General features: G+C 48.6%; 1 protein-coding gene across 2 annotated transcripts in view; it reads left to right on the forward strand.

The window, feature by feature from the left end:
- The window catches only part of EFL1 (elongation factor like GTPase 1), a 125,228-nt gene that overhangs the window by 32,705 nt on the left and 70,090 nt on the right, over window positions 1-22,433 (forward strand). For both annotated transcript variants that reach the window (XR_007454179.1, XM_049614337.1), the window contains exons 12-15: window positions 843-942; window positions 7,738-7,889; window positions 8,126-8,292; window positions 13,267-13,405. Coding sequence is in view for 1 of the 2 variants with exons in the window: in XM_049614337.1 (XP_049470294.1) it covers window positions 843-942; window positions 7,738-7,889; window positions 8,126-8,292; window positions 13,267-13,405 (558 nt within the window). In the remaining variant the exon portion in view is untranslated. The remainder of the gene's footprint in view (window positions 1-842; window positions 943-7,737; window positions 7,890-8,125; window positions 8,293-13,266; window positions 13,406-22,433) is intronic.

Genomic DNA, 22,433 nt, shown 5'->3' on the forward strand with positions numbered 1-22,433 from the left:
TTTTCGCTGGGGTCCCTGCTTCTGCCTTGGGTTCCCTTCGGCGTTCTCCCGGTGCGGCCTGGGCGATCCTGGTGCGGCAGGGGGACCACCCTGCTCCTCACAGCTGTGCCCTGGTGCCCTAGGCGACACGCCTGGTGTGTGTTCACTTCTGACTTCCTGTGGCTTTGTTCTTGCTTGAATTTTACTGTCGACTTCTTTCGCTGACGTGCACATTATTTTGATGAGGGGTGATTTTCTTTCTTTTTAAATTAATCAGGGCACCCGGGTGACTCAGATAAGTATCCCGGATGACACTTGATTATGGCTCAGGTCATGATCTCACGGTTTGTGGGTCTGACCCCCACATTGGGTTCTGTGCTGACAGTGTGGAGCCTGCTTGGTGTGTTCCCTCTCTCTCTCTTCCCCCCCCCACTTGTGCACCCCCCCACTCATGCACCCTCTCTCAAAATAAATGTAAGCATTAAAAAAATTAATCAGTGGTTTTATACCTCTAAGAGGTAAAGAAAGGTGTCAATACGTTGATAGGAAATTGTGTTAGGTTGTATAGATTTAGGGGAAATTAACATCGTTATACTACTGAGTATTTCTAAGGGTTTTGTTACTGCCGTGATAAGATAGTCCCTTCCGTTTTCTAACTTGTGTAAGTTGTGTGTATTTTATTAATGAGCTACCTTGTTGACTATTGACACGTGGGAACATTCCTCAGTGTTCCCCCTTGCTCACTGGGTCTAGGGAAGAATTTGTGAGGCTTATGGTGTGTGTGGGGGGGGTGCTTTGCTGGCTTCAGCTCCGTGTAGGGTTGACGGGAAAAAGAGTGACATTTTCACTCCCTGTTTGTGTAGCTTTCCTGAAATGTGGGAGTGAAGACACTGCTCCGGTTATCATCTTTGTTTCCAAAATGTTTGCCGTTGATTCCAAGGCTTTGCCACAGAACAAGCCCAGGTAAGGATAGGGGCGGGGCGGGGGGGGGTGTCACGTTCCCAGGGTGGCACAGAGGGGGTGTGGGCGGAGCACGCCCCTGCTTTTCCTCCCCAGCCCCGGACTGCTGGTGAGCCCCCCCCCTGTGGAAACATACGGTGTGCACCCTGCGAGGTGAAATCAGCTCCGGGACAGTTGGTGTGCATTGATGTGAAGTCTGAAGGAGAATATAGTAACGGTTGTAGCCACAGGTAATTTTTAGGGAGCATCTGGCAAGTTCTCCAAGCCTGGCTGGCGACCTCAGTGGAGATTTATAAGCGCATGAGCATCTCTGCTGATCTGCGTGGAGGTGGGGCGTTGGCGCCTCCGGAGATGGATGATTTCGCACGGTCCCCGAGTCTTGGAGAATCTGCTCTACAGCATCCGGGTTTTTCATGTGCATTCCCCTCCTGCCCGGCCCCGCTCCCTCCCCCTGTAGTTCAGATCCTGGTCCGTTCTTGGGGGGATTACTCGCGCCTCCAGGCCGCCTCCCCTGCCCCGGGCTCCATCGTGTGATGTCGGGGTCCAGAACGAAAACTTGACGTGGGTGCCTGGAGCCCCTCTTGTGTAGTACCCGCATCTCCCCTGGCCATTCTTTGTAGGCATTTTTCCAGCAACCCGAGAGAAGTACCATAAACATGACGTCTTAAGAACGTCCAGTACATCGGGGAGCATCTTAAGTCTCGTTCTTGTGCGTTATAAATAACGACGCTCCCCTCGCTGACTGCACGCACCGAGCTCTCTCAGTACTCGCGCCCCACCGCTGACGGGCCGTGCGGACCTGACAGCAGTTCTCCAGTGGGAGAAGTTAGTGTTTCTCTTGTACCTGCAAGAGAAGCCAGGCGCCTTAAGAAGACTGAGTTCCATGCTCAAGGTCACAGAGCTGGAAGGAGGCCACAACAGTGTCTGAGTCCAGGTGTGTCCGCTTTAAAGGCGACAGCCTTTCACTTCCTGGGTGGAGTCTGGCCCGACTCATCCACTGTGGCTTTTCTTTCTTTTCTTTTCAAGCACTTACATTTAAAAAAAAATTTTGTTTTAATGTTTATTTATATGTGAGAGAGAGAGAAAGCATGCGAGCAGGGGAGGGGCAGAGAGGGAGAAACAGAGACAGAATCCGAAGCAGGCTCCAGGCTCCGAGCTGTCAGCACAGAGCCCTACATGGGGCTTAAGCACATGAACCAAGAGATCATGACCTGAGCCGAAGTCGGACCCTTAACCGACTGAGCCACGCAGGTGCCCCTCAAGCACTTACATTTGGGTGTGTTCTTCGTTTAACTTTGACAGTGCTGCTGTAGTCAAATATTGAGCCAAAAGCAGCGGCGGGTAGTGAGCTGTGACTCTCCCCCCTCCACGCACTGTCTGCACGGGACCCCGGCAGTGAGTGCCGTCCCCTGGCCCCGGGGGAGGTCAGGCAGGGGCCGCCCCCGGATGGTGCCCCTCAGCCTCGCTTCGGGATTTGCGTCACAGCCCACCGGCTCTGCCTGGTGCGTGTCTTCAGCCTCGTCTGCTTCCTTCCAGCAAAGAGTTTGTCAGGAGAGAAAAAGCCATTCTGAGGACAGTTGACCTTAAATTCAGTGATCAGGTGACCCTTTTCCCGTGGACTACGGTAAATTGGAATGACTTCATTTGTCACACATGTGACGTGTCTGTGCTTGACGGCGGCCTGGGTGAGAGGCCAGGACGGTGGTTCAGTTGTCACGAGCAGACGCTGGCTTTGAGAGCCGCACAGCGTGTCAGCCAGCTGCGCATCCCCGCACGAGAAGGCGTCCTCGCGGAGCAGAAACCGCATGGTCCTTGCGGTCTAAAACCATAGTAACGTCTCCTGGCTCCAGTCTTGCTTCTTGGTCCCCTTCGCCATGGAATGTTACCCTCCAGCTGTCCTCATAACCTTTGCAGTGAGAACTTCTAGAATCTTCTCTCGAGCCGTCTTCCTTCCGTTGCAGCTTTCACATCCATCTAGGACGGATCCATGCACCACGGCCCCGGCACTGCACCACGCGCCCCGAATGTACCGAGCCGCTCCGGGCTCCCTCTTCTGAGTCCTTGCCTGCATTCCAGGTCCTCCGCAGTCGGGCCGCACACCGCCGCGCCTTCTGTCCACCCGGCCCCACGTTCGTTCTTTGGCAGAGCTGGCTTTCTCATACCGCTCCGTCACTCTTCTGAGATGCCTGGGGGCGGGTGCGTGTTTTTACCTCTCCTTCCTGCCAGCGCCCTTCCTCCTCCCCCGGAAAGATGTCCCTGGGAGAGCCGAAGCCCCCAGCTCCACCTTCCTTAATTGCTGTTCTCCTTTGTCCTGCAATTCTCTCTTTGTAGCAGAGAGCGCTCTGCTCTGCCGAAGTTTGAGAAACCTGTGCAAACTTCTGTCCGTCATCTGATTCTTATCAGGGTGGTGCTTCAGGGCCAGTTTCTCATAATTCTTCCCAGTGGCATTGAGTTTGACCTCCAAAGCATCATAATAAATGGTTTCTTCCACCATTTTTTGCATCCGGTGAGCAGGCCCAGGCCAGAGTGGGGAGCGGGAAGGAGCGCGTTGCTGGGCACAGTCCTCGGCTTCTCACTGAGTGTTCTGGAAAGTTCCGCCTGGTGTGGCTTTTCACCCTTCACTCCTGAATCTAAGTTGGAGGCCATCCAGCTTCCCTGCCCTTTTCCCTTTTAGATTCTGGGCCTTTGTTTTTGCTGTTCCCAGCCGTAGTCTATCACAAGTTCTTACTCACACGTACATGGTCTACATGTGTGCTCAGGAACACTTTACTGGGACTTTTTTATGCCGTTCTTCTCCCCCGAATGTCTGCATCAGTTGCTTTTGCTTCCTTCTTGAGAAGCAGCTCTTTCTGTAACAAGATGCTATCTTCAAACAGAAGTCACTCTTCTCTTTTTTTAAAAAAAATACTCATTTTTTGAGAGAGACAGAGTATGAGCGCAGGTGGGGCAGAGAGAGAGGGAGATACAGAATCTGAAACAGGTTCTAGGCTCTGAACTGTCAGCACAGAGCCCGATGCGGGGCTCGAACTAACAAACTGTGAGATCATGACCTGAGCCGAAGTCGGACACTTAACCAACTGAGCCACCCAGGTGCCCCCAGAAGCCACTCTTCCGGGTTTGTCGCTTCACATCCTCTCAGCTACCTCTGTCCCAGCTGCAGCGGCCTTCCAGCCTGTTCTCGGACATCCCAGCCCCCTCTCGACCAGGGTCACAGAGGCCAGAGCAGGAGCATTCTGCTTGGAATCTGGAGGGTGGATGGATTTGTGTTTCTGCCTCTTCCCTTCCCCGCCCCCCCCACCAGTTCACCTGCCCAACCTTTGGGTCAACGTGCTCACCTCCGCTCTCTTCCATCTCATGTTAGTAACTGCTGTCCCTTCAGGAAGAGTCAGCCACAGTTAGTCAACTACAGCCTGAATAACTCATCGCCCGCGGCTGTTCCTTGGCTGGTAGAACTCAGCTTTCTTGCGTATAAATTCCTCTTTGTTCTCAACAAACGCTGGATACGCAGTGGGTGCTGGCTGTAGTCCTTGCTGATTTCTGTCTGGCTGTCTGCTGTTTCCCTGCACACCGGTCCCGGCCCACGGCAGTGCCGGGCACGGAGCAGGTGTTCCCTGGACGGGCGGATACGTGCGCAGATGGGAGCAAGCGTCCACACGTTTGGCGCTAACTTGATAAATATAAACGCTAATGCTCCCCGACCGTGTCATGAATTGAGGTAGCATGAGGATGTAACTTACGTGAATGGATGTTTCTTTTGACCTAAAGCTAACATCATCTGCTTAATGTGATGATTATTTTATCTTCTTTAATTCCTTCTGAAGGGGAGACATCCTGGGGATAACGAGCACAGGGTTTGGAGTCCGAGCTGGATTTGAATTTCGGCTCCTCCCTCTATTTTCTGTGTGACTTTGGGTCAGGTTACATTTCCTGAGCCTCTGCTGTATCAGCTGTAAACTAGAGATGATGGTGTCTGTTTCATTTAGTTGTTGTAATAAATACGTACTATCGTACATGTAAGGGGATTAAGGGGATGTCGAGATTCTGGTGATAAGCCCATTGAAACAGACTGTGTCTCTTCACCTGCAAACAGGCGTCTCATATTTTTTTTCCTCCCTGTTCTAACGATAACATTATATTTTGCATTTCTTTTTTAACTCAGATACTCTCGTAAGAGGTTTTAGCAAAAGTCTAGAAACACAGTAAGTCATCCTGGGGCTGACTGAAGAAACAGCTGGAGGGTTTGGCTTGCAGCGGAGCAGGGGGAGAGGGGCCCGAGTGCAGGCCACCGAAAGGAAAGGGGGAGCGGATTTGTTGGATGTCGCTCCGGAGCACAGGACTGCAGCCGTGGCTAGAAGTTGTAAGGAAGGAGAGTCCATCCTGTACTTGAACAGGCTTCTCACACGTGGAGCTCCCGGGAAAGAGAGGCTGGTCTCTTGCAGGCGAAGCAAGCCTCCATCCAGCACAGTAGTTCTGGCTGCCTCGTGACCCCTGATCACGCTGCTCTCGGCCGCTCATGTTTTTGTGACCTGTGACACAGCCCCACAGGGACATGGGTCTGACTGCAAGGGGACAGCTCCTAGAACCAGACTCATCCGTTTTGAGGGGTAGGTGCAAAGGGAGGTAGGACTAGTGCCCAGTCCTGGTGGGAGACCTTGTCTAGCAGGTGAGAATCTTTCTACACAGCACTGGACAGTCAGTGATGTAAACGGTCCCCTCCCCGACTGGCCCGCAGCGGGGCTGTAGGCAGTACCCTTCCACGCTGGCCCACATGAAGTAAGAAGGAGGAACAGGTTTTAGGCCCCTGGTATAGGAGCTCCGAGAGTATGTGGCCATGTGGAATGCACGTGAACGGTGCACTTTCAGAACGGATATCTGAACGGGTTCCAGAGCTTAGGGGAGCAGAGGGGAGAGTGGCATGGCAGCGTGGGGATGAGACCACCTGTCAGGTGTCAGGTCAGCAGTCAGGGAGGAAAGCAGAAATCATGGGGAGGAACGGCAGGAGGGAGGCGCAGAGGGACAGGACCACACGGAGTGGGCAGCTTCCAGAGCTGGAGTGTCCAGTTAGGACCAGAGCACCGGCCCGACTGTCTGGACGCTCAGTCCCGGAGTCCGGGGCTAAGACGCTGTAGTCCCGCCGGCTTCAGGGAGGCGGTTGGTCTTGCCTTGTGCCGGGGCTGAGGGTGCAGGCGGGTCTGCGCAGGCCCACACGCGGGCGAGGAGCCTCGTCCTGGGAATCCGTGCACCTGCTTGGCTTCTGCCTTCCAAACTGAAGCTCCCCAACAGTGCGCATTTTTATTCAACTTAGCGCTCCCTTTTCTAAGACCCTCTCTGTGGCCTGATAGACGTGAGGGTAACTCTTTAGGAAAACAGCTCGTTCCCCTTCCCCCAACCAAGACTAACCCCCAACAGACAGACAGCCACACACCGCCTTTTCTGTGCTGGTACTTGGGTCTAATGCAACAGCTGATAATCACAATTTGACCTTTTAGTCCAGCTGAATTTCCAGCGTTCAGCCTGACCTTAAACCCTTCCTCTTGGACCCAGGTTCTTTGTGAACATATATTCTTTTTTTATATATATTAAATACAATTTATCGTCAAGTTGGTTTCCATACAGCACCCAGTGCTCATCCCAACAAGTGCCCTCTCCCTGCCTATCACCCACTTTCCCCTCTCCCCCACCCCCTGTCTACCCTTAGTATGTTCTCAGTCCTTAGGGGTCTCTTAGGGTTTGTTTCCCTCCCTCTCTCTAACTTTTTTACCCCCCTCTCCTCCCCCCTGGTCTTATGTTGAGTTTCTCAAAATCTACATATGAATGAAAACATATGGTATCAGTCTTTCTCTGCCTGACTTATTTCACTCAGCAGAATACCCTCCAGTTCCATCCACATTGCTACAAATGGCAGGATTTCATTCTTTCTCTTTGCCAAGTAGTATTCCGTTGTATATGTGAACCACATCTTTATCCGTTCGTCAGTTGATGGACATTTAGGCTCTCTCCATAATTTGGTTATTGTTGAAAGTGCTGCTCTAAACATTGGGGTACAAGTGCCCTTGTGCATCAGCACTCCTGTGTCCCTTGGGTAAATTCCTAGCAGTGCTATTGCTGGGTCATAGGGTAGGTCTATTTTAAAAGTTTTGAGGAACCTCCACACTCGTGAACATACATTCTTAGGCATTTGTGGGGAAAACCTCAATTTTTAAAAAAAATATTTATTTTTAAGAGAGAGAGAGAGTGCATGAGTTGGGGAGGGGCAGAGAGAGAGGGAGACAGAGGATTCAAAGCAGGCTCTGCACCAATAGCATAGAACCCGATGTGGGGCTTGAACTCATGAACTGCAAGATCATGACCTGAGCCAAAGTCAGAAGCTCAACCGACTGAGCCACCTAGGTGCCCCCCCCACACCTCCATTTCTTACCGAGGCCTTATGCTTGCTTCTCAGCAGGGGTGTTCTGAGCCCTGGTATCTCACTCGTTTCCGGCCTGTCCTCGTTGTTCGCCTCATAGAAGAAGGTGGGCATCAAGGGTCAGGCTCCGTGCCGTGGCGTGTGGCCGTGTGTGGGACCGTGGACTCTTGCGTGTCTGTTCATAAGCTCAGAGTAGCTCACGTGGCATTGTAGAGAAGACATCGCTACTGCGGGGGGAGAGCTCGCAGAGACCGTGCTCGGAAGGGGCTTGGGACCCGTCGCCGTCTTATCCGGCCCCGCTGACTTATCCGGCCCCGTTGCCCTTTCCCTGCGCGAGCGGACCGAGAGGTGCTGATGTTGCCAGGTGTTAACCTGTCTGTGACCTCCCGTAGACCTCTCACGCAAGAAGAAATTGCGCAGCGGCGTGAGCGTGCAAGACAGAGGCATGCGGAGAAGCTCGCAGCGACGCAGGGGCCGGCGTCCGTGGAGCCCCCGGAAGATGGCGGTGCCCCGGAAACAAGTCCAAAGGGAGAAGAGACAAAAGGTACAGTTGTCCCTAAATAGGTTTGGTGCGAAATAGTTGTTTTAACTTAGGACGCTCATCCCCTGACTCTGGAGCTTGGCTTTCACTGTGGCTTTAATCAGTGTTCTGTCATTCTTGGTGCTTCTTTCCTGAAACTGGGCCACATCTCTTGTATTCACCGCCTGCTCTGTGTTTTTAGGCATCTCCTGGACCGGAGGGAGCACTCGTGGCACTCATTGTCCTCTCGTTTCTGGCAGGTGATGAGCACCAGGTGGAGGGTAAGACCCTTAAACCTGAGCCCGAAGAAGGAAGCAACCACGAGTCTTTCGTTGCCTTTGCTCGAGTGTTCAGTGGTGTGGCTCGAAGAGGAAAGAAAATGTTTGTCTTGGGACCCAAATACAGCCCCGTTGAGTTTTTGCGGCGGGTAAGAATTAGAAATAAAATGTCACTGTAAATGTTTTTTGTTTTATTTATTTTGAGAGAGAGTGTGTGTGAGCAGGAGGGGCAGAGAGAGAGGGAGTGTGAGGAGCCCCATGTGAGGCTTGAACTCACGAACCGTGAGATCGTGACCTGAGATGAAATCAAGAGTCAGGCACTTAACCGACTGAGCCGCCCTCGCGCCCTCAAGACGTTAGTATATCGTTTCACGGTTCTTAAATGTTTCCGTGTCGGTTGAGATTACCTGATTGGTAGGTTTATTTTGTCTCTAGAAAGGCACGTTCAGGTGAATCCATATATCTCCTCTTAATATTGCTTTGGTAACATTTGGTAAATCTGTCTCAGTGGCATTTGGAAAGCTGAACCAGTATGTGAACTCAGTTTTCAGGCCTCATTTAACCGTAAGGCTTTCCAAGGCCAGAGGAGAGGGCTGGTTAAGAACAGCTGTCATGCAGGGGCCACGGCAGCGGCAGGACCTCATGAAATACGGAGATCCGAAAACTAGGGGGCTCAGGCCGAGGGGAGGGGCAGTGAGCAGGTGACAGGCCGCGGTCACGGCACGGCAGGTGGAGCCCAGAAATTGATCAGGAAGGTCTGTAAGAAGGTGAACAGCCAGCATCCGGTTACGTACACCTGAGCCGAAGGGCAGAAAACCCCGCAGGCTTGAGCGGCCTCGGGTCACTTTTGGGCGTAAGCAGAGTGTATGCGTCGCAGTTAAATCGTGAAGGTCGCAGGGTGATGAGGATGCCAGAGGTGCAGGCGGTGAGTCAGGATCGGCAAGAAGCCCTGAGAGCTTGTAAGAGTCGCCGCCTCACGAGCAGAAGAGCGCGGTCCTCTCCTCGCGGGGAGAGCAGGGAAGCTGCGGCCTCGGCCGTGGCAGAGACAGAGTGGCAGGGGGAGGCTCTGCCGTCAACTTGCCTTGCCTAGAGTGTTCTATTCCGTCAGTTTTAGCTGTTTAATCCTTGGCGATGACTCTGCTGAGCGGCCCTCGGCGGGCTGTGGCATGTCGTGCTTTGGCGAGAGGGAGCGCGGCCGCTGGCGTGGGGACGGGGGGGGGGGGGGGGCGGCGGGGGCTCACAAACCCGTTTACGCTCATTGACATGCTGCTCTAGACGTAGTTGATGGTTTGTTACTCACCAGTAAGGCTCGAGTGGTGGCCCGTCTTCTTCCTTCTTTGTTCTCTGTACCGTCAAGGTGAGGAAGAAACTGTTGTCACTTGGCGTGGCACGGAGTTAGTGGGCTTTACGAAGTCCACGGGCCCTCCAGTTTATCTTCTCCGTGGAGCGCAGCTCTGCTCTCGAGGGGCTGGCGGCTGGAATCCACTCGTCCTGTGCCACCACCCGAGGGGCAGTGACGCAACGAGTTGACCGCACGGAGGACTCCGAACTCCGGTAGCCGGAGCCCCGGAAGGTCTCCTTCCCACCTGCTTTTCTAAACTGTCACGGGTATCACACACCCGGAGATAAACCTCACGTGGACTTGGGGTCCTGTCCGCCGGGTGGCCTGCCTGTTACAGACTACCGCGGGTGGAGCAAATCCACGGTCTCCGTGTTTCTGTGGAGCGGGAGTCCACGCCGGAGTGTAGACCAGACAGTGTTCTCCGGAGGCTCATCCGGGAAGGGGTCTGCCCCCGGAGTGGCTCGGGTTGCTGGCCGAGTCGCATCCCGGTACCTGGAGGGCTGAGGGCTCCACGTTCTTTCTGGCCTAGAAGCCGCCTGCGGTTTCCCGTCATTTGGCCTTTCCCGGCTTGGCGGTGCCCCTTCCAGCTGGCGAGGAGGGTCTAGGCTGAACTTATCAGCAAGACGGTCTCGTGTGATGTTACGCAAGCATGAGAGTGACGTCCGCCGCCTCTGCCGAGCGCTGTTGGTGAGGCGCGAGCCACCGGCCCCGGTCACGCCCAGGGGAGGGGGTTGCGTGAAGGCGTGAACACCAGGCGGCAGGAGTCATGGGGAGACCACCGTCAGTCTGTCTTCTACTCTTTTGCCTTTTTTTTTTTTTTTTTTTGTAGTTTTACGACCTGTATATGCACTGAGAAAAATCTCTTCTTTTTGAACTTTGTATAGATGGAATCTTACTGTCGGTATTCTTCTACAGCTCACTTTTTTTTTACCTAACATCGTGAGGTTGATCTAAGTCAACACCTGTTCCTGTACTTCGTTCATTGTTCGTTGCCGCATAGTATTCCATTGTGTAGACAAACGTTTTATGTTTCGCTTTTCCAGTTACTGTGTATTTGGGCTGCATTCGTTTTTGGCTCATCTAAACAATGCTACCTTGAGTATTTTTGTACAGATTTCCTTAGGCACATTTGCGAGAAGTTCTCGGTAATACACCCTTAGAGGGATCCTCTGGGTAACAGGATCCGTACATCTCCAGCTACCTGGTTAATTCCAGATCGTCCTCCAGAGGAGCGTCCCGTGTGTCACCAGCTCCATTTCCACACTGTCCCCAAAACGTGCTGTTGTCAGGGTCTTAATTTTTGCCAGTCAGATGTGGATGACCTGGTCTGTTCAAGTGGTTTTAATTCACATTTTCTTCAATACCCTTTTAATATGTTTATTGGTCATTCGTGCCTTTTCCTGTGGAGATATCTTTGGGTCATTTGCATATTTTTCAGTCGTGCTGGATATATTTTTAATACTGGTTTTTAGATGTTCTTTGTAGAAGCTGAATGCTAATTTCTTGTCAGTTCTAAGTTTTGCAGATTTCTTCTCCAGCTCGGGACTTGTCACACGTTCTGTTAGTACATTTTAATGTAAAGAAGTTCTTAGTTTTAACGTGGTGGAATTTACCAGTCTTTTCCATTATGAGTTTTGGTTTTTGTATCTTGTTTAAGAAAATTAAAATTATGACCACACGGAAGCCCAAATTTTTGCCTGTGTTTCCTTCTAAGGTTTAATGTTTTGCCTTTCACGCTTGAATGTTTGGTTCGGTATTTATATATTCTATGAGGAGAAGGGATCCCGTTTTGTTTTTGTCCCCATACAAACACCAGTGGCCCTAATACGATTCATGAATGTCCATCTCGACCCACCACTCCGCCATCTGCCCCAAGTCGCGTTTCGTTTGCGCCTCGGTCTGTTTCTGGACGAACAGACTTCATTTTTTCTGTTTGTGTGTCACCGTCTCTGTTGAGTGCTGACTTCACTTCTGAATGTTTTGATATTTCAAAGGCTGTGCCCTCTACCGTGTCTGTCTTTGTGAGTGCCTTGCTTATTGCTGACTCTTTACTCTTCCATACAAAGTTGATGGTCGGCTTGACAGGTTCCATGAAAAGCTCCTTTGAGAGACCGATTGCTTTAAATCAGTACGTGTGTTTGGTACGAGTCAACATTTTGTAATATAGAATCTATCTGTGAATCTATCAGGCATATCTACCTGTTTATTTAGGTTATTTTAAATGTTTTTCGTTAAAGTTTTACAATTTTATCCATAAAGATACTTAATCACTTTGTTAGACTTCTTCCCAGCTATCTTATATTTTGTTGCCGTTCTAAAAGTTGCTGTTTAAAAAAATGTATTTTTTCTCTTGCTGACGTAGGGACAGCTAACTTTTGTATAATGATCTTGTGTCTAGCCACCTTGTTTACAGCGTCTTACTAATTATCATTTATCTGTAGCTGGTTCTAAGTGGATGATTATATTATCTATAGATAGTTTTTTGTCTTCCAATTTAATCCTTTTTAAAATTTCTTTCCAATTTGTCTTTAGAGCTATCCTGCAGACCTGTCATTGAATCAGAACATGTACGTAGTTTAAACGTAGCATGCGCCCGAAAGGCCCACATTTTCCTGGGGTTTCCAAGTTCACCCTAACGCAATAGCTTCTCCCTCCTCTGAGTGTCTGTGAATTTACTTGCCTGTAGTGCTTTTTTGCCACTCACTCTGTTTGTGATGCTAGTTATCTCTGTATATGCTGTAACTTAACATTTTTTCTCTTCATAGACAGCAGTAGCACGGTGCCTTGGGCCTGTGGGTACCAAAGGTTAGTTGGTTGATTTGAAGGCCTTTAGGGTACTTGCATTTATATGGAGGTCGCTGAATGATACTGTCTCGAATACTGAATAATTCTTGACGAAACTTAAGATCAAATATGATATGAGGTGAGCGCATAAATCTGTTATCCCTGCAGCATATCCCTGCGGTAACTTGCTCTGTCTTCTCATCAGTGTCCCCAGTATTCACGGCCTTGCAGATTAACAACAGAGCATGTAATAGCCATGTTTGGCCATTTTCATGGCATTTTATCACTGGCTGCTCTCCCGCTTGGTCATTTCCTTGTGTAACCCAGCACCAGCACCTGCTCTTGCTGAGTGCTTGCAGGGCATTATGATGAGATTAAAACAATTAAAACAATTTTTTTAATGTTTATTTTATTTTTGAGAGACAGAGAGAGACAGAGCACGAGCCAGGGAGGGGCAGAGAGAGAGGGAGACACAGAATCGAAGCAGGCCCCGGGCTCCGAGCCGTCCGCACAGAGCCCGACGCAGGGCTCGAACTCACGGACTGCAAGACCGTGACTTGAGCCGAAGTCGGACGCTCACCCGACTGAGCCACCCAGGCGCCCTTAGATTAAAACAATTTTAAGTGATAAAAAGCATGGAAGTAATAGCACAGTGGTACCAGGACTGGTGTGTGGCACGGTTCCCGGAAATACTGGCCAGGGGCTGTGGGGATTTTTGGTTTTTGGCTAATATGGTGGTACTAGGTCACAGAATTGATATTACTTAGTCATAAAACTGATGCCTGTGTCCCTTTCTTGACAGTTTTTAAATACTTGAGAAATTTAGATTTTATTCATAAAGCGAGGCATCCTTTCTACCACTTCAGATTTCCGGGCTTCAGGTTGACGTGACGTGACCGCACCATCTCCCCTGTGGATCAACGTAACCGTATCGACACGAGCTAACGTTTCTGTTTGACGTCTCCTAACTTCTCTCCAATCGTTTCTCTTTGGCCAGGTGCCGTCGGGCTTCTCCACCCCACTGGACGACCTCCCCCCGGTCCCCCACATGGCGTGCTGCACTCTGGAAAACCTGTATCTCCTGATGGGGAGGGAGCTGGAAGGCCTAGTGGAGGTGCCTCCAGGAAACGTGCTAGGTAAGGCGGCCCTGTGGGCCCCTCTCGTGCCTCGTCTACACTCCATTCTGAGAGGTCGCCCTGCCCTACCTGCCGCACAGACTTGTGAAATTTTGAAGGAAATGGCTTTGATCTCTTTTTCACTTTGGTTATTTTTTTCTGGCGTCCTGAGCCTTTAAGTTTGTGCGTTTGAGGAGTTAGCCTGTGGATCAGTAACTTGCTGTGGGTTCTGGAAGTTCTGTCTTTAAAAGTACTGCCTGAGTAATTGGTGAATGCCCCGTTTTAAGCTGGGGCTCCGTTTGGTTGGGAGCAAGAAGGGGGATTTCTGCTCACTTAAAAGTCAGTCTGGATGACTAAGACACTTCTGGTTCTCAGTTATTGGAAACTATTCTGATGTAAAGTTCTATTTAACTCATTTCCTCTGTTCCAGTATTTTTTATCCATTAAATGTTGCTTTACTAATAGTAGTTATCAGGGCAGCTGGGTGGCTCAGTCGGTTAAGCATCTGACTCTTGATTATGGCTTGGGTCACGATCTCACCGTTTGTGAGATCAAGCCCCATGTCAGGCTCTATGCTGACAGCTCGGAGCCTGCTTGGGATTCTTTCTGCCCTTCCCCCACTCATGCGCGCGCGCGCGCTCTCTCTCTCTCTCTCTCGCTCTCTCTTTCTCTCTCCCTCTCCCTCTCACACACACATACACACACAAAATAAATAACCTTTAAAAAAGAGAGAGAGAGAGAGAGAGAAAGAGGGGTTCCTGGGGGGCTCAGTCAGTTAAGCGTCTGACTCTTGATCTCGGCTCAAGTCATGATCTCCTGGTTCATGAGATTGAGCCCCACGTCGGGCTCTGCACTGACAGCACAGAGCCTGCTTCGGATTCTCTCTCTCCCTCTCTGTCTCTGCCCTTCCCATGCACACGTGCACACGTGCTCACTCTCTCTCAAAAATAAATTAACTTAAAAAAAAAAAACTAATAGCATTTATCAGTTTATATCCATAAATACTGTTTGTCGACCCTGCAGTGTTTCTTACATACTTGGCTTCTGCTTCTGTGGGCAGAATTCACGTTCTGAGGTCCTTAGTGAACCCTGAAGTCTCGGATTGAGGGATTTTCCTCGGAGCATCACGGGACCTGAGTGTGCTGTGAAATGCTCTACGTCCTGTACTGCTGCTTTCTGAGCCCGTAGGGTGCTTGTCGGCCGTAAAGCTGTGTACTGGGTGATTGCTCGGCTGGGAATTCTCTTTATGTTCTAGAGAAATGGTCCAGACTGCTGGTCCACAACAGCTAATGATTGATCTGGATTTTGTGAACTTGAGACCAAGAAACTTGCCTGAGCATTTTGCCACTCCTTCACAGAGACCCATTCTTCTCTTTATGTTTGAATTCTTTTCTTGTGGAGGGGCATGAAATTACTGGAATTCCTAGCTTCTCATCAAGTGTTCCCCATTCTCTTCCAACCCTTTGGAAAATGCCAGTGGACCTTGACGGTTGGTATGTTTGTGAGCTGCCGTAGCCAGCAAAGTACCGTAGCAGGAAGGACATGGGAAGAAGAACGAATAATACCCTGTCTTTGTTTATAAGCCTTCCTTGGGATGGCCGTATTGCTCAACTTCAGCCCATTTTGTTTCTTCAGTGCAAGGTAAGGCGGAAGATCTTGGACCTAACGCTCAAGGGCAAGGGAAGGTATCTGTAGAGTGGATGGTGTTTGCCATGTCTCCTCCCGTTAAGGCCCAGCGTTTGTAGTCTTTGCCTGGTCGAGGTCGGGAACTTGACGGGCAGTGGTTCTCTCTTCTGGCTTTCCGTCTGCCGTCCAGGACTGAGGTTCCGCAGCTGATGAGGAGGGACGCCGTCTCTCTCTCATCTGCTTCTCCAGGCAGCCCTCCCCTGCCATCTGCGGCAGGAGACCTACTGTGAGCTAGAACTTTCTTCCTCTTGGAGAAGAGACACGTGCCTCCTTCTCTTTTCCTGGTATTTCAGAATAATTGCGAGGTGATGGTGAAGGTGCGTAAACATTTGTTCACCAGATTTAGCGATCTGGAAATAACACAGACGGACGCACCACTTTGGGTCAAAACGCATGGAGGAGGAAGCCGGATTAATTTTGCCGAAGAGCTAAGCTTGTGTGTAGCTGCAGGTAACCGAAACCCAAACGCATGCTTGTGATGAATTTCACTCACCAGGAAGCCTGAGCACACACAGTCCGGGGCCGGAGTGACGGCTCTCCCGTGTCCTCAGCGAGCCAGGTTCCTTCTGTCGGCCTGTTTGCAATCCTAGATTATGCCCCCAGGGAACCAAGGTGGCTCTGGCATCTCCAGGAATCACAGCCACGTTCCTGGCAGGAAGAGGGCACTAGGGCCAAAGGCCTTCTCACAGCACTGTTGCCATTTGGGAAGAGATGCCCCCTTAGTGACTTCTCTGTAGTCTCATTTTTTGTGGCTTTTGTCACATGGCCGCCCCTAGCGGCAGTAAGAGCAAGGTGCTGAGTATCTTACTCTGACAGCCTCCGCAGTTAAGACAAGGAGTTTGGCTTGTGAGTGGCTTTTGACTAGCTGGTCCACACGGCCGCCCGCTTTCCTCCCACGCTTGTCTAGCGCTGCCTGCGGCCCCTCTGTCAGGATTCTGTTTCTTTGCATTCAGGAGGGCCGTGCACCAGAAGGGTTATGAATGTGGCATTGAAGGAGCTGGAATCCAGCCAGCCACTCTGACTTGCCTTTTGAATGGAAACTAAAATAATTGTTTTCCTTTTATTAATCCAAATCTCACTGAGCCCCGTGCAGGACTAGAAAACACGAGTATACAAAAATTCTGGTCATGGTTTTGCTGGTTATTAGCCTTAGTTATATGGCCGCAGGCCAGTTGTATGACCTTTCTGGACTTGAGTTTCCCCAAATGATTTAGACCAGAGCAGTGATTGCTAACGTTTCGTGTGGTAAAAATAGACTAGCCGCTTTAAATTTGTTTTAAGAAGACTATTTGTGGGTTCCCAGGACTTTTATTGTATTTCTCGCATACTGTTACACTTACCATACGTTCTAAACGTTAAGGACAGAATATTAAATAGCATTGTATGGCGTACTTTCTTTGGTCTAGCTATAAAATATACACAGAATTACATTTTGTTTGTAAAATACGCACAACGTTGAAGGTTAAAATGGCCAATTATTATGGTAGGTTGACATTTCCGTAAGGATGGGGTGAGGTAAAAATTCTTAGTACGTACGTATGTCATGAAAATCTAGAGTGGGTTATATCAGTTTTCCACTGGTGAAAAAAAAGTCCAAACTACATTCTCTCTCAGGGCCCGGCTTTAACTTTTCAGGCTTGTGTTTCTTAGAGAAGAACCTTCAGATCATTAGGAATTAGGGTATCTCCCTCCCTGGTGCTCCTTTGGAAGAATACTGGTTACTTGGTTGGGTCGATAACCCATTTAAGTGGCCCCATCGGAACCTCTTGAACCTGGTTACCAGCCTTGGAGTCACAGTGACCCTTTTAGGCAAAAGCCACTTGCTAATTGGTTACAAAACTGGAGCCCTTGTCATAGGAGCAGCAGTTTCATCAGCCACGTGTTTAATTAGGAACTTTCCAAAGCTGGGAGGAGGTTCAGGGAGGAACAGAGGAGCAGGCCCAGGGCTGCGGCGGGTTGAGTGGGGAGAAGCCCTCGGCCAGGAACGGATAGGACAGCCCAGGGGAATGGGAGCTGGGCCGCCAGCCCCGAGGCTGCTGGGCCGGGTCGGCTGAGCACGCAGCGGGGGGTCAGCACCGGTGGGTTTGCTGTGTTTACTGGTTGTGTTTTTCTTTCATTTTTTTTTTTAAATATTTATTCATCTTTGAGAGACAGAGAGCATGAACAGGGAAGGGATAGGTAGAGAGAGGGAGACACAGAATCCGAAGCAGGCTCCAGGCTCCAGGCTCCGAGCTGTCAGCACAGAGCCCGACTCGGGGCTCGAACTCACGAACCGTGAGATCATGACCTGGGCTGAAGTCGGACGCTCAACCGGCTGAGCCACCCGGGCGCCCCTGTTGGTTGGCTGTTTAACTTAAAACAGGTTTGTCTTCTTGGGAGATTTCAAGTTAAAAAAAAAATAAGATGGGCGGCTGAATTTGGTGGAACTAACGTACACGTTCCGGTTACCTGTTGCTGCATCGTGAAGCGGCCAAAGCCTGAGAGCTTAAAACAAAGTCGGCCGTTATTTTTTCACAGATCTGCAGTTTGGGCATGGCTTAGCGGACAGCTTGTCTCTCTTTGCCAAGGTGTCCGTGGGGCTGCCCCTGGCCTGGGCGCGAGCGTCCCTCACTGTCCGGGGGGCTGGTGCTGGCTGGCTGGGACCTTGGCTGGGTCATGGGACTGGGCCTGAACGCGTAGCCTCCCCCAGGCCTCCTGGCCTCCTCACAGCGTGGTGCTGGGCTCTGCAGAAGCTGTATCAGCGTTCGTGACCTGGCCTCACTGGCTTTGACCTCACTCCACACTGGAAGCGAGTCACCACGACTGGCCCATCTTCAGAGAGAGGAGACTGACTGGCAGACGTGTCATAGAATTTGTGAACATGTTTTAAAGTGACCACACCACGAACCGCAGATAACTCCTTGTTGTCTTTCATATTTTAGCAGACCCATGACAGGGCGCATATCGCAAATTAAGATGTGGCGATGTTTATAGCGATCGGGGCAGGCCTATAAAGTGCGTCTGTTTTGCTCTTGTTAACTTAGAGAAAAGGTTGTAATTCCTACTTAATAAGAAAGTAACAGAATGATATGTCTTATGTCCATATGCTTTTCATCAGAAATGATACTGAGTAGGATTTATCAAATGCAGATGAAAATTTTTGTTGGAGAAGGAAATGAAAACTCATATGGCATTTTTGCACAATTCAGGGTGTATAGTCAAAGTCCAAAGGAGAGTTCCTTTATTGGCACTTGAAAAATGAAGATTTCACATTTGAACTCGGCTATAACTCACCTGGAGAACTTGCATTGACTGATAAGTGTGGAATAGATTTTGTGGTCTGGAAATAGTTGATTTAGAGTCTACAATGATTTAATTCCAACCCGATGTCTAAAAAACTCAGATAGATGGGACCGCAGAGACCTCCCCATATTTAACACACAATGGCCTTTTGTTCAGTCCCCTACCAAGAAAGTCTCTGAAAATAAATGTTTGCTACAGGCTCCTATTAAAATGTGAGGGGAAATTGAATTAGGATTCCAAATCTTCAGCCTTTTCTTCTACACTTTCAGATCTCTTCCATCTGGCTAAATCTTTAAAATTTCAAGGCCATATTCTAAGAGGAAATGTGATATTCCTCCTGTCACAACAGGAGGAAAAGAATATTAATTAGCTTTTTTTCTGAACTGACTTTAGTTCTTCACGGTTCGTCGCTGGGTGATAGGAAGTCAGTGAGAAGTGAAAGCTGAACGAAGGGTGTGTGTGTCTGTCTGTCTGCCTCTGAGTCTGTCCGTCTTTAGTCAAGTGGAGCATTTGAGGAGCCAGATCCTTCCAAGGGCGCCCCACGCAGATTTGATTTTGTTATTTCAAAGGAAATCTCAACAGTCTGTGACTCTTAAGTCTTTGTGGTATCTTTTGTAATACATCAAATTCACTTACTAGTGAATTTCTTTTACATACACCCTATTATCAACATTGCTTCACTTGGAAAGAATCTATTTTAATCAGTAAATAACCAGAGCCGTACTTAGTATTAAAAGTTTCAGCTGGTTTTCATAATTTTCCTTTTACAGATGATAACGATTTTATTGTTTCCTTATCATGTGTCTTGTTTCTTGTTTTTATATCTGCCTGTAAAAATATGATAGGTAATGATGACCACTGCTGTGCTCTGATATTCTGTCTGGTTCTTCCCGAACTTTAATGAAAGTACCCATTTTAGTCTCAGGTTTTGCTGGTACCCGTTGATTCACGTCTCTTATTTACCATGCCACCAAGTATGCTTTTTTTTCCAACCGAGAATAGATACTAGATTTTATGGGTGTGTTCTCAGCAGCTTTTCTAGTCGCTGCAATTGATGTCGTGGATCATATTTAATTATTTCCTGATTATCCTTCATGGTGCTTGCATTCCTGGGGGGAAAAAAAAAAGAAAAGCAGCCCCTGATCATTGCACGTTCTTGTCACACACCGTTCTGTTCGGCTAACTAGCATTTCGTCCAGATTTTTCTTGGATGCTAAGTAAGTTTGGCTCTTATTTTCTTGGTATTTCCAAAACAGGAAACTTCATCTCTTACCGCCTCTAGAGCTGCTCCGCATGATGGCAGTCACTAGCCTTATGTGCTTTTTTAAATTTAAATAGGTTGGGATAAAGTAACGTTAAAGGTTCCCTCCATCAGATGCACTAGAAACCACGCGTCCCTCCTGGCTACCGAACTGGATGTGGCTGTTCTAGGGAGATGTCTGTAGAAGGTGAGAATTATCTTTCCTTTGAAGGTTTGGAAGCAGTTCACATGTAAAATCATCTGGACTAGGTACCTAAAATGTTTGATTCTTTGAGTCTGGTCTGTTGTCTTTCTCCTGACCCGTTCTGTGTGTGCGTTCTCTTTATTTCTTTATTATATAAGTTTGTCTTTGTATTTTGATCTTATAGCTCATGTGTGAATTCTAAGGGTTACGTTTTAAGTTCTCTGTAGAGGTCGTTTTCCGTATCGTGTAGGCCAAAATATACTAGGTCCATTTGAAATATGCAGACAATGAATGAGAGTTCTCTGCTAGGACAGGGATAACCACCAGGCTCTTTATATCCACATATGAACGTTTGTTTCTTAAAATTGTGGTGACAAACATCATGTAACATTTATCATCTGAACCACTTTTAAGTGTGCAGTTGAATGGTGTATTTTTGATGTAAAATTAATCACGCTTTCTGTCTAAAACCTGTACGTATTTCTTTCAGAGATGATCTTCTCTCATATTCATAGCTTTCTGGGTCAGTCTGTTTGCTGTAACTCCCAGGACAGGGCTACACGGGGTGCAGTACTGGTGTCTCATTCCTGACGGTGCAGGAGTCCTCAAGTACATTATACTGTGTTTCCACGGGATTTCATCCGCAGAGTCTTTATAATGATACAGTGACTGCAATCACTGTTTCTGTTTACTAGAGTAACTTTTTAAATGTGGGGGCGCCCAGATGGCTGCTCTGTTTGGTGGCTGCCCTCAGCTCGGTCACGACCTCACGGTTAGTGACTTTGAGCCCCGCCTCAGGCTCCCTGCTATCAGTGCAGAGCCTACTTTGGATCCTGTCCACCCCCCCTCCCCCCCCCCCGCCCCTCTGTGCGCTCACGCTCTCTCTCTCTCAAAAATAATCATTAAAAGATTTTTTGTAACGTACATAGATGTTGACATTTATCAAATGGTCTTTTCTACACCTTTCAGGTGATGTTTTCTCTTTCTTGAGCCACTTACGCCATGAATCACAGTAGTAACACATTTCTTACTATCAAATGAGTCACGTATTCCTGGAATAAGCTGTTTGTTGAATGCATTTCAATATGTTAATAAACCAATGAATTCAATTTGTCGCTGGTTTTTTTCTGTGTAACGTGTTTATGTTTGTAAGTTGGGCTGACCCGTATTTTTTTTTAACTTTTTTATTTTAATCTTTACTTTTGACAGAGAGAGAGAGAGAGACAGAGTGTGAACAGGGGAGGGGCAGAGCGAGAGGGAGACACAGAATCTGAAGCCTGCTCCAGGCTCCGAGCGGTCCGCACAGAGCCTGACGCGGGGCTCAAGCTCATGAACCGTGAGATATGACCTGAGCTGAAGTCGGATGCTCAACCGACTGAGCCACCCAGGCACCCCTGGCTGATCTGTATTTATATATATATATATATATTTTTTTTTTTTTTAAATATATATATATTTATTTATTTAGTTTAAGTTTATGGAGTTTACATAAGAGCATCATACCAGCTGCATGAGGCAAATAACAAATAAGGGGTAGTTTTCACTGTGTTTTGTTTTATGGAATAGTTTAAATGGCACAAGGATTTTCTGGTCCTCAAACAGTTTTGACAGTAACACCCGTGAAACCACCTACACCTGGTTGGTCATCAGCGTACAGATTTGATAATTTTATCAGCTGTTATTCTCCCTTTCAGGTTCTTTTTACCGTTCCTTGTGCTGGCTTTTGTACTTCATGCTCTCATATTATTTCAGATTGATTATTTAGTTCATTTGCATGGATACTGGCATTAATATTGATTATAATAATGACATCCCGAGTTAGCATCTGTTAGTGCTTACCACGTGCCAGAACCTCCTGTGTCTTCAGGGCTGAGTATCTGATTTCCTCAGGGCCAAGGGCGGTAGATACATTTTATGGTGGGGAAAACTGAAGTTCACAAAGGTCACGTAATAATATACATAGAAAGCTGGGATTTTTGTCTGCCTCCGTATCTGTAGTTATCTAACCTTTGTTTCTATATTGATTTTTGTTTCCCTTTCCTTTGATCAGTCTTATTGGGTTGTTTGTTATGTTGTATTTTTACTTCTATTCTTAATTCCTCATCTATTATAGGTTTATTTTAATTTTTTTTAAGTTTATTTATTTATTTTTGAGAGAGAGACAGAGAGCGAGCAGGGAAGGGACAGAGAGAGGGGGAGAGGGAATCCCAAGCAGGCTCTGCACTGTGAGCACAGAGCTCAATGTGGGGCTCAAACTCACAAACCGTGAGATCATGACCTGAGTCGAAACCAATAGTCGGACACTTAACCAACCGCCTGAGCCACCCAGGTGCACCTGTTTTTTTTTTTTTCCTCAAATGTTTTTATTGATTTTTGCGAGAGAGAGCAGGGGAGGGGCAGAGAGAGAGGGAGACAGGGGATCTGAAGCGGGCTCTGCGCTGACAGCAGAGAGCCCGACCGGGGGCTCAAACTTAGCAACCGTGAGATCATGACCTGAGCCTAAGTTGGACGCTTAACCCGCTGAACCACCCAGGCGCCCCGGTTACAGTTTTTAATACATTAATGTAGCACCTTTATGAAGCCTTACCTCCTATTTATCACTAATTGTCTCGTTTTATTACCGTTTTTGAGAAGAT

The sequence above is a fragment of the Panthera uncia genome (genome assembly GCF_023721935.1).
Source record: "Panthera uncia isolate 11264 chromosome B3 unlocalized genomic scaffold, Puncia_PCG_1.0 HiC_scaffold_2, whole genome shotgun sequence".
NCBI classification, from domain to species: Eukaryota; Metazoa; Chordata; class Mammalia; order Carnivora; family Felidae; genus Panthera; species Panthera uncia.